This window comes from Myotis myotis, unplaced genomic scaffold, assembly GCF_014108235.1.
Source record: "Myotis myotis isolate mMyoMyo1 unplaced genomic scaffold, mMyoMyo1.p scaffold_m19_p_13, whole genome shotgun sequence".
Classification (NCBI taxonomy): Eukaryota; Metazoa; Chordata; class Mammalia; order Chiroptera; family Vespertilionidae; genus Myotis; species Myotis myotis.
In genome coordinates, this window is record NW_023416317.1 from 29,694,374 (window position 1) to 29,707,067 (window position 12,694).

General features: G+C 39.4%; 1 protein-coding gene across 16 annotated transcripts in view; it reads left to right on the forward strand.

Annotated features, from left to right (window-relative positions):
- The window catches only part of STAG1 (stromal antigen 1), a 338,918-nt gene that overhangs the window by 169,375 nt on the left and 156,849 nt on the right, over positions 1 to 12,694 (forward strand). For 14 of the 16 annotated variants that reach the window (XM_036332484.1, XM_036332482.1, XM_036332487.1 and 11 more), the window contains one exon: positions 6,679 to 6,883. In XM_036332484.1, the coding sequence (XP_036188377.1) occupies positions 6,679 to 6,883 (205 nt within the window). Of the gene's footprint in view, positions 1 to 3,583; positions 3,635 to 6,678; positions 6,884 to 9,736; positions 9,881 to 12,694 lie in introns of those variants that run through there. The other 2 variants (XM_036332496.1, XM_036332499.1) reach the window with 2 other exon arrangements.

Sequence of the window (12,694 nt, forward strand, 5' to 3'; positions counted from 1 at the left end):
TACGGGGATAAGTTTGTCAAAGGACATAGACTTCCCGTTATAAGATAAGTAAGGTTCTAGAGATCTAATGTACAGCATGATGATTATAGTTAATAATACTGTATTACATACTTGAAAGTTGCTAAGAGAGTAAATCTTAAATGTTTTCACCAAAAATAGAAATGGGTAATGTGATGGAATGGAGACGTTACATGCTAATGCTATAGTGGTAATCATTTTGGATACATAACTACCGGTATATTCAGTCAACATGTACACCTTAAACTTACACAACATTACATATCAACTTTATCTCAATAAAGCTGGAAAAAATAAAGCAGAAGTTTTTAGAAAATTCTGGTTTTGCTCACCTTTGTACACAAGGACCTGGTATATTGCCTAGAACATATATGTTGCTCAGTAAACGTGTGAATAGATGGATGGGTGGGTAAATGGATAGGTTGATGAATAGTTTCTCCAAACAAGTGTTTGCTGATCACTGTTTTAAGCAAGATCTTTGGGTCTGTTGAAATCAGGTAGCCAAAAGCCAATGTTGCACCAAAAATAGGTGACATTTTTGACATCGTCCATTAGCTGGGTTAAAAATCAATTCTCTTGGATTTACCCTGAGAGAGTGTTTTATATCTTTAGATATCTATAGTTTGTGACCACATTGAGTTCCCAAATATTTGTGAGGACCATTCATTGCTATTTCTGTTTTCTATTAATCACTCTTGGCTACTATAAAATTCAAATGCTTTGGGATTAGATAATTAATGTTCTTCTCTCTGCTAGCTGCATAAGTTTTACTTTGCAGTGGATCTCTCATAAAATTGTTCACATCTCAGTCAGAGGTTGTAAATCTTCGAGTTTTTGTTGCTGGCTCTTGTCTCTGAAACTTGGCACCTTTTTCCTTCCTTCCTCCCCCATCAGTGTTCACACAAAACTTCTAAAATAGACTTTTCCATTAGTAGCTTGTGTCTCTGTTTAGTATCAGAACCCCAGTGTTCCTTTCTTGGAAGAGAAGTCCTTCTGTCCTCCAAGGTTCCTTTAGTAAATCAAGTGAAGCTCCATTGTTTAGTAGAGAATACATAGACTTTATATTCCCAGAACCAGAACTTTGTAGCTCTTGGATCTAGGACGAGTTCTTAAGGTCTTATTTCTCTCATCTTTGTATATAACAACTAGAGGCCCGGTGCACGAAATTCGTGCACTCGGCAGGTCCCTCAGCCCGGCCTGTGCCCTCTCGCAGTCTGGGGGCCTAAGTTGGCAGTCGGACATCCTTAGTGCTGCCGCGGAGGTGGGAGAGGCTCCCGCCACCACAACTGCACTCACCAGCCATGAGCCCGGCTTCTGGCTGAGCGGCACTCCCTTGTGGGGTCACACTGTCCACCAGGGGTCAGCTCCTGCATTGAGTGTCTGGCCCCTGGTGGTCTGTGCATGTCATATAGACTCTCCGACATCCCCTGAGGGGTCCCAGATTGTGAGAGGGCGCAGGCCTGGCTGAGGGACCCCACCGGTGCACGATATGTGCTGTGGAGGGACACAGGAGATTGGCCAGCTGGGGACGGACCACAGGAGGGCTCCAGAGCATGTCCGGCCCGTCTTGCTTAGTCCTGATCGGCCGGACCCCAACGGCAATCTAACCTACCGGTCAGAGTATCTGCCCCCTGGTGGTCAATGCACATCTTAGCGAGCAATTGAGTGGCCTTGGCATATCATGAGCATATTGCACTTTGATTGGTTGAATGGACAATCAGACACTTAGCATATTAGGCTTTTATTATAGACTAGAGGCCTGGTGCACAAAAATTTGTGCACTCAGGGGGGGAGGGGGGTGTCCCTCAGCCCGGCCTGTGCCTTCTTGCAGTCTGGGACCCCTCAGGAGATAAAGACCTGATGGCTTAGGCCTGCTCCTGGGTGGCAGAGGGCAGGCCCAATCCCTAGGTGCAGCCCCTGGTCGGGCTCAGAGCAGGACCAATTGGGGAGTTGGGGCGCCACCCCCTGTCATGCACAGAGCAGGGCGGATCAGGAGGTTGCGATGCCACCCCTAGTCACGCTCAGGGTAGGGCTGATTGGGGGGTTGGGGCACCGCCGCTTGTCACACTCAAGGCTGGGTCGATAGGGAGATTGCGGCACCACCCCGTCACGCACAGAGCAGGACCAATCAGGGGGTTGGGGCGCTGCCCCCTGTCACGCACAGAGCAGGGCCCATCAGGGGGGTTGGGGCTCCATACCCTGTCATGCACAGAGCAGGGCCGATCAGGGGGTTGGGGAGCTCCCCCCTGTCACGCACAGAGCAGGACTGATCAGGGGGTTGAGGAGCTCCCCCCTGTCACCCACAGAGTAGGGCCGATAGGGGAGTTGTGGCACTGTCCCCTGTCACACACACAGCAGGGCGGATCAGGGGTTGGGGCGCCGCCACTGTCACAGTCAGGGCAGGGCCGATGGGGAGGTTATGGCTTTACCTCGTCACACACAGAGCCGCCCTCTATCACCCACAGGGCAGGGCCGATCAGGGGGTTGGGGCGCCGCCACTGTCACACTCAGGGCAGGGCTGATGGGGAGGTTATGGCTCTACCCCGTCACACACAAAGCAGGGCCCGTGGGGGCGGGGGGAGGGGGGGTTGGGGCGCCGCACCCTGTCACACACAGAGCGGGGCCAATCAGGGGGTTGGGGCGCCACACCCTGTCACACACAGAGCCGCAAGGCGATCAGGGGGTTGGGGAGCTCCCCCCTATGAGGCACAGAGCAGGGCTGATCAGGGTGTTGGGGTGCCTTCCCCTGTCACGAACAGAGCAGGGCGGATAGGGAGGTTGTGGCCCTGCCCCCTGTCACACACAGAGCCGCAGGGCGATCAGGGGGTTTGGTCGCTGCCCCCTATCACACTGATCCCGGTGCCAGGAGGCCTCGCTGCTCCACTGATTCCGGTGCTGGGAGGCATATTACCCTTTTACTATATAGGATAGCGGCCTGGTACACGGGTGGGGGCCGGCTGGTTTGCCCTAAAGGGTTTCCTGGATCAGGGTGGGGGTTCCCACTGGGGTGCCTGGCCAGCCTGGGTGAGGGGATGATGGCTGTTTGCAGCTGGTCACTCACCCTTCATGGTGGGGGTCCCCACTGGGGTGCCTGGCCAGTCTGGTTGAGGGGCTGAGGGCTGTTTTCAGGCTGGTGGGTTACTGAAGCTCCCAACCTGTCCTTTTTTTCTTTTTCTTTTTTATTCTGGGCCAGCTTTATCTCTGAGGCTTGGCTTCAGCCCGAGGCCTCGGCTGCTGAAAGCAGGTATCTGGTTTGTTTGGGTTCTATAATTGTAACACTTTTGCGGGCCTGCTCACTCCAGCTCTGAGATCTCGGCTGGCTGAAAGCAGGGATCTGCGTTTGTTCTATAATTGAAACAATGTTGCGGTCCTGCTGGCTGAAGCCTGGCTGGCCGAAAGCAGGATTCTGGGGTTTTGTTTAGCTTCTATATTTGTAACAATGTTTCTTAAACTGCAAGCTCAGAGGCCGGCAAGGCAGGCGGGGAATGTTGGAGTCCTCCGTCACTGAAGCAAGAAAGTCTCCTGTTCGCTTCAAGCTGCCTGGTTGTCGGCCGCCATCTTGGTTGGCAGTTAATTTGCATATCGCCCTGATTAGCCAATGGGAAGGGTAGCAGAGGTATGGCTAATTACCATGTTTCTCTATTATTAGATAGGATAGCCATCACAGTATATTGATAATACAAGATTATATATGTGAAAACTATATTGTACTTTGCTACATAGAGATTTCTCCCCTTGTATTTGCCTAAACATACTTGGGGGAATTGCTTTCTTACTAGACCTATTTGGTTTGTTCTGTATTATTTTTCTTACAGATTTCTACTTGATGTTTTTCCTACTGTAAGCTTTTTTCTACGTTTCTATGCCTGTTTCTTATTTTATATGGATTACTTTTTCACTAGTTTATTTAAAAAATTTCTTGTGCAAAGTGTCATAACAAGACTGCCCTCAAAGAACTTAAATATTAGTTGTAGATAAGGCAGTTAGGCTTCTTGATTATCTTTTTATTTTATCCTCACCTGAGGATATTTTTTTTTTTATTTTATTTTAGAAAGGGAGGAAGGGCGGGAATAGAGGGGGGAGAGAGAAACATCTATCAGTTCCCTCTGCTATGTGCCCTGACTGGGGATTGGACCCACAACCTAGGTTTGTGCTCAAACCCAGAATTGAACCTGCAATTTTTTGGTGTATCGGACAACACTCCAACCAACTGAGTCACTGGGCCATCGCCTTGATTGTCTTTATTTTATTATTATTGTGTTTTCTTAGCTCTCCTAAAAAGAAGACATTACTGTTTTGTGAAGAGAGCTAGTATTCAATACCTATTACTTGTCATTAACTAGACAATTCTTTTTACACAGCATGTATAAGTGTGTAACAAGGAGAAATTTATAGCTAGTATTAGAATAAAGCAAGAAACTGTCTTGAAGTGGATATGGGAGACTCCTTTCTTTTTCCAAAATGTTTTTCCTCTTAATCACAATATTTGCATGTGATACAAAAATTAAAAAGGTATGCATTATCAGTCTAGTTAGGAATTGAGCTGAGCATGTGTTCATTATCCTTAGTGTACTACACAGCTTAGATTTCTCTAGTGGTTGGTACTGTTGTGCTTAGGATACCAGAGCTTTTTTTTGTTTTGTTTGTTTTCAGTGTTTATGGTACACCCTCAGCTTTCAGCTCTCTTTGCACTCCTGTGCCACAGAGCAGTTTTGCCCCTCCTAGTGGTAGACTTGTATTAAAATGAGGGCATGTGGATTATCTGTCCTAATCTTGCTTAAATTGTAAGCATGCCTTGTGTGCTTAGAGCAGCCGTGGGCAAACTATGGCCCGCGGGCCAGATCCGGCCTGTTTGAAATGAATAAAACTAAAAAAAAAAAAAAGACCGTACCCTTTTATGTAACGATGTTTACTTTGAATTTATTTTAGTTCACACAAACACTCCATCCATGCTTTTGTTCCGGCCCTCCAGTCCAGTTTAAGAACCCATTGTGGCCCTCGAGTCAAAAAGTTTGCCCACCCCTGGCTTAGAGCCACTGGGAGATTTTCTCAGCTTTCATATCCATGTTTCTGTTCTCCCAGTGCTAGTAGACCCCTTTAGTATTGGTATAGGGTTTTTTCTTTTCTACCCCAGGTAATGGATTTTTTTCTTTACCCTTCTCCGAGCTGCAGGTGTTCTTTGCCTGTGCTGTGGTGTAGTGACTTGGTTTGCTGACCTCCCATCAGATTTGTAGGAGATAAAGATATAGAGAAGTGACCTGGGCTTCTTACTCTTCCCCCAATAGTTAAGGGTTATTTCCTGCAGGCCTGAACAACAAGAGAAATACTCTCTGTAATACAAAAATTACTTTTATTTGGATGAATTTGTTGGTCTTTTAGAATTTCTGGCTTTTGTATTATATTTAGAAAAATACTTCCCTACTCTAAGAATATTCTCCCATGTTTTCTGCTATTTCTTTTTTGGTTGAATATTTTAAAGTGTTTTGGTTCATTAGGGATTTATTTTGGTGTAAGGTGCAATGCATATCTTGTTTTTTCTTTTTATATATATATTTTTATTGATTTCCAAGAGGGAGAGGGAGAGAGAGATAGAAACATCAATGATGAGAAAGAATCATTAATTAGCTGCCTCCTGCATGCCCCTACTGAGATTGAGCCTGCAATCTGGGCATGTGTCCTTGACCGGAATTGAACCCAGGACCCTTCGGTCCACAGGCCGATCCTTTATCCACTGAGCAAAACCAGCTAGGGCTATCTTGTTTTTTATAATGAACAGCTAGTTATACCAAAATCATTTACTGAATAATTCATCTTTCCCCACTGTTCATAATTTTACCATAATAGGAAGCTGCATTTGTCTGTGAGTAGCAGATAGTCTGGTCAACAGTGACTTTAGATTCACAGGTGTTTGTCCCATGCAAAATAAATGTATGAGTAGACAGTAAGTACATGGTTGGTTCCACCTCAGGGCAAACACCTAGACTTTTTCCATCTTTCTTCACCATCCTTTATCTTTTTCTTTTTTTAAAAAAAAATTCAACCAAGGATATGTTTTTATTGTTTTTTAGAGAAAGAGAGAGAAAATCATCCATGTGAAAGAGAAACATCAATTAGCTGTCTCCGGAACATGCCGGTGATAGAACCGGCAACCTTTTGGTGCAGGGGACAATGCTCTAACCAACTGAGCCACACCAGCCAGGGCTAACATGTTTATACTTTAAAATTTTCAGTTAATAATTCTATTTACGTAATTGAAACATGCTGCATAACATAGGTATCATGAATACTTTGATCTGAATTCAATGGCAAATATCTTTTATCTGAACTTCTGTAATAATTTTTGTTTTCTGCTTCAAATTATCTCAACTAAGTCCCAAATGCAATAAAATGGAACTATTATTTTAGGTGAATGGCTTAAAACAATTAATTAAATACTGGGTCTAAGTAATAATTTTGAGTACGTTAAGAATTAGTTGTAGATGATAAAAATAAACAAAAAAGATAAAGCTGTCTAAGTACCTGTGTACTTAGAAAAATATTTCTCCACTTTCTGTCTACATTTACTTTGAGAAAAAAGTCCCTTTACAGGTAGGAGGAAAATATAAACGTTCAAATTGATATTATATGTCATATTTAATATGTTATTTTTATCCCTTTTAGGACAGTGGTGATTATCCCCTTACCATGCCTGGACCTCAGTGGAAAAAATTTCGTTCAAACTTTTGTGAATTTATTGGCGTCCTGATTCGACAGTGTCAGTATAGCATAATTTATGATGAATATATGATGGACACAGTAATCTCCCTTTTGACTGGTTTGTCAGACTCCCAGGTCAGAGCTTTTAGGCATACAAGCACCCTTGCTGGTGAGTAACCAACATTTTATTTCCTTTTCATTTAGTTTTATTAATTAAATATGTTCTATTCTAATTAAACGTTTACGTTAAATATTACTTTAAATTTATTACTGTGCTGAAAAATATCATTTCTCTCCCTTTCAAATTCATCTGAATGGTTTGTGTTAATCTGTGCAGGTGAAATATATGCCTATTTTGATAACTAACATTTAATAGCCTTGAGAATGAAAATTTTCTGGCAAATGTCAACAAATATCTCTCTGAATTTATTTTCCTTTATTCTTATTTTATAATTAAAGAAATTTTAGGACTCTAATAGGCCATATTCTTTGATAACCCCAAATAATAATAGTTGAAATTTCAAATTCATAGTATTTTTTTACTTACATTGTTTTATTGCTCATTGTTACTGTCCATAAATGTGTACATATTTATTTGTTTATATATTGAAAACAATTCCACCTGTTGTAATAAGGTAATTGCTACCTAGCTGGCTTTCTTCCTATTTCTAGTACTATACTATCCTAAGCATATCTGAATTTAATGTTTCTCAAAACAGTTCATTTATGTAGACTGTAGATAATCTGAATAACTGATAGTTTATAGTTTTCACTTTTACTTTCATCTTAGAATTATCTAGATAACTTCTCAGCCAAGTACATCAATTTTTTTCCTTGTTTTTTTTTTTCCATAACAAGGTAATTTTGTTAATTTTGTAATTCTGTTTTCCTTCAACTACTTTAACTGTGCTTACCTAAAATGACTGTTCTTTTTCACCTATGATACACAGTGTGTCTGTGTGTGTTTGTACATGCACAGATATTTAAATACTCCCAAATTACATTTTTTTAGTAGCAGTAACTTTGTTTATATTCATCTCATACATTATCAGAACCAAAGCCAGATTTAGTTTCACTTCATTACAGTTCATCTGGCATTTAGATTTCTCATTTATTTAATATAATTAAAGCATTGATTTGCAAATTTTAGCATGCAGTAGAATCATCCTACAGGGTTTATTGAAACAGATTGCATGACCTTACCCCCAGAGTTTAACAGGTTCCTAGGTCATGCTGATATATTGGTGACTACATACTGCAAAACCCTGATTTAATATTTTGACTTTTTTTTTTTTTGCTTTAACTGTTATGAGTTACCCATACTTCCCCTCCCCCCTTACTCAGTGTAGTTTAGTTAATCTATTCTATTTGTATCTATTATTCTTAGTTACAGTTCTATAGGAAACAACATGAAACATAGTTGGTATTGGTGTGTTTTTTAAGTGTGTCCTTTTGCACATTATTTGGAAAATACCTTATACCCAATTTTATCTTCTTTAAAAAGGTAAAATAAAACCAATTTATTGTTGAAAATTTTCTGTACAGAACAGACATCAGACAGTTTATTCTGTGTCTTAAGAGTATCTTCTTCCTTATTATTAGGAAGAAAATGAGATATTGTACCAGTTATATCTTTTTTTAAAGTTACTATATATATTATTTATTATTAAGAAATGATGCATTCTTAATAATATGCATTCTTTTCTAATTTCATGACTTCTAGTATTTTCTGCATTTGGTATTTTCTTTTCTTATTTTCTTTATATTTTCTATTTACTTTTCATCTTACTTTCTTCTATCTATGTATAGAATGTCTATTTAGCTGGTTGTCAGATAGATAGCAAATTCAGTGATTGGAAATAAGCAAACTTAAACATAAAATAGAAATTGATTCTGAATAGCCAGAGTTGCTGTTATAAAAAATTATCTGGTTTCCCAAAGCCAAGAGAAAAGGAGAAGCAAACATGAGATGCTGTCTTTCTGATACAATTGTGAAATGATAATTCATAACAAAAAAAGGTCAAAAAATGATTTACAGATATCAAAACAGAGATCAGTCTGGGGCTTCTGTAGGGGCATGCTATCTCTCTTTAATCAGAAAGCCACGTGCATTTTGTATAAAAGATTAAATATATGCCACATACTCTATTTAAGACAACAAGAGAAAGAATAATTTATTGTAGAAATATGCAGAATATTTTTACTTTTAAAATGTTTGAATTTCCTGTAAAATTCATTTGCATTTGTTCTTCACTGCCATGTCAATGAAGTATTACTTTATCACCTACTTCATGATGGTCCATTTCAGTTCTCCTTTACGTTGGCATGTTTTTGGTGACTTTTATTATTGTATTGTTTTTCCCTATATTTATTCCTTTGGTTATATACATATCCTAATTTTACATATACTTAAATATATTTTAATTATGGCTTTCCTCCTGTTCCCTGTGAGTTGAGTAGCTCCCTCCTCCTTCCAGTCCTCCTTCTGTCTTTCTCTTTGCATAATTTACCTGTGATCATGATTCTAGTAGCTTTTTAAAAAACTGCTTGATGAACGCTCTATTTTGTCTTACCTAAGTGCTATTTTTATATGATTATCTAGCTTATTCGAATTTGAAATTACTTTTCTAAATCAGATATCAAGAAAAACAGATCATTATATTTATACTGCTTTTTTGAAAGCTAAAACTATTTTTCAAGTCATTCTCAAATTTACTTCAAAATAATACTGTAATTTCCATGTGTCTGTGTTAATGATTATACATCCCAAGACTCCGTTTTATAAAATGTGAGACATATCAGTCATCCTAACCTCCAACAAAGCATAGAGATCTTCTTGCTGAGAAGTTAATTCCAGGGTGGGTAATAATTATCTATCTTTTCAAGGATTTCTGTTCTCATCTTTGCCCTCTTCTTTGTTTTTTGTTTATTATTTTTTTTATGGTATGTGTGTACGAGGGGGTAGATTAAAAGATAATCATTTTTATTCACTTTGCAGGACGAGTCTTGGGGACTAGATAAAATGGGCAGGAACATTTAACCCTCTGCTTCAAAGACTATGTGCATGGACAGTTACAAGGCAGTTATGGCCAGATATGATTATCGGCTTTGGAATAAAATGCTCCTTGACATTGCTTATATCTTAGCTGAGAAGAGAGACAATCAGGTTAGTTGTTTTGTAGGATACAGATGTGATGAGTTCCAGGCTTCATAGGTCATCACAGTGGTCTTATCAGTAATACTTTTAATCTGTTTCCAAATATACCGTTTTCTGATTATCAATTAAATAATGTGTCCCAATTGTCACTGTTATGCATTGCATTTAATTATACTTTTACCACATTTCCATTAAAATTTTTCATCCTGTAGTACTTTAGGTCTATTCCACAATTATAAGTAGTATATTTTTTTTTACTGTAGGTAAACAGTGCTTTCTCCCTTTTTTTTTTGAATTCTCTTTACCATTACATTGAAACAGACTATTAGCAATTAAATTTCATAGCATATTTTTGTTATATTTTTCTGTTCTTCCGATTGGAATTTTAAAACGTACTTTATTTATTTGACCCATTTTAATAAAGAAGCTTCACCTTGCAGTACGGTTTTCATTAACTATTAATCTTCAGAATTAAATGTCCTTATTTTTGTTCTAAATAGTTATCTCAGTTGGACATATTAGAACATAGTTTGTGGGTTTAATTTATATAAGTAGTATTTTTATTGTTATTTTGGCAAATTTAAAATCAGAGACTGGGCACATTTTTTTTTTCTTCACCCAATTAGGTGAAACTTACCTGAGAAAAAATTTTTTCCCAAGATCAAGAATGGATAAGATTTTTTTGTGTGTTGCCACTTTGTTATTTGGTATTATGAAGAAAATTCTCCTCAAAGAATCTATTTTTCCTATTTATAATTATATTATTCTTAGGTGTTTGCTTTTAAAATGTATACCAATACTTTACAAGTTATTTACCTCAAATTTTTGTTAAATGGCAGTTTGCAGGATGAATAATGTTGCTTTAGTTTTTTTATTTTTTGCTATTTTATCACCTACATAATTTTCTATGATGTTACAAATAAATTAAAATTGACTACCTCTCACTTCTTAATTGAAAATGCTAATTTGAAAAGGGGATTAAGAATACAAAACTGATATTAATAATGGCATAGTGCCCACTGGTGTGGCTCAGTGATTGGGCGTCAAGCAATGAATCAAGGCCACCTATTTTATTCCCAGTCACATGCCTGGGTTGCAGGCTCAGTCCCCAGTAGGGGGTATGCAGGAGGCAGCCAATCGATGTTTCTTTCTCATTGATATTCCTATCTCTATCCTTCTCCCTTCTCTCTCTAAAAATCAGTACAAACATATTTTTAAAAATAATGGCATGGTGATTGAGTCTGTTCTGTTTTTCTAAAGTGAATTTTGGGGAAAAAACTAGAAAATGTGATTAAGATTGTCAGTGAGAGTCAAGTGACCTTAGTATGCTATGCCAGGAGGCCAATCTTTACCAGTAGATAACAGTAGGTCACTCCCACTCTTGGGAAAGTAAACATTTCTATATACCTAATTGTTAAACAGTACTATGTTGACATTTAATTATTTATTATTTATTAACATTCTTTACCAAGTCAACGTCCTTGGACTTCTGAGAAAAAATATGATGTATGAAATTGCTCTCTTCTCTATTCATAGACTGAAAATCACCCAGCCTTAGTAAATTCCTTTGGCTTTCAGTTCCTTAAACCATGTAATACAGTGGTTCATAGAATGGGTTCTGGGCCAGACTGTTTGGATCCATATCCCTTTATGCCTATTATTGGTTGAGTTACTTGGACAAGTCCTTAACTTATCTGGTGGCCTCATTTTCATTATATACTAAGTGGAGAAGATAATGATAGCTACCTCATTAAAAGAAATTAGGCGTGTTTGGATCAGTGCCTGACATTTAGTAAGCTACTAATACTATTCAGTAAAGACATAAAGAGCTAATCGTGTTTGCAGTGCTTCATTCATTCATGTTTTTACTCAAAATGTATTAAACATCTACTCTATTTTCAAAATAAAAGACATTACAAGTGGGAAATTAAAAATAAACAAGTAAATAAATTAGTTCTATCAAAACTGCTATTAAGAAAACTAACAGCATGAATTTTCATTTTTCTTAGTTGTTGGCTCTCAGGTTCCAAATTATATTTATTAAAACAGTAAGATATTTATAACTCTTAACCAGACATAATATTTCTGGTTATCTAGAATATATGGTTATCCCTGAAAAATGTAGCTCATTCTGGCATCATTAAAGAACAGACTATAAAGTATAGATAATCTAGGAGAACCAAGATGGCGGCATAGGTTAACGCCGGAGTTTACTGCTCTGAACAACTACTTCAAAAGTGAAACCAAAAAACGGAAGGGACATCACCCAGAACCACAGGAACGCTGGCTGAGTGGAAGTCCTACAACTAGGAGGAAAGAGAAACGCATACGGACACTCAGAGGAGGCGCAGTGCTGAAGTCAAATTCTGAGGTGCGGAGTGCGCAGAGCGGGCTGGCGGCGGAGGGCGCGGTTGGCGTTTTCAATCGGGAGGGAGTCGCAGACTCTGAGCTCCAGAACCGGGCGAGTCTTTAGGGACCCAGACTCAAACGGGAGAAGCGGGACTGTCTGGCTTCGGTCAGAGTGAGTGCAGCTTTCTCTCTGAGCTTTACAGCGGGTGCTGGGACTCAGAGAGGCAGAGCCCCTGGGGACAGGACTGAGAGCCGCCATAACTGCTCTCCTCTCTCCGGCCCACCCTGTTGATCCTGTGTGACCCGCCCCGCCCAAGCCCTGCACACAGGCATTTGCCGGATAGCCTCAGGCAAACGCCAGATTAGCACCTCCCTAGAGGACAGAAGTTCTCTCACTGCTGACACAGCTGATTCTCATAGCCACTTGGCCTGGAGGTCAAACCCTCCCTGGAATTAGCTACAACAATCAAGATT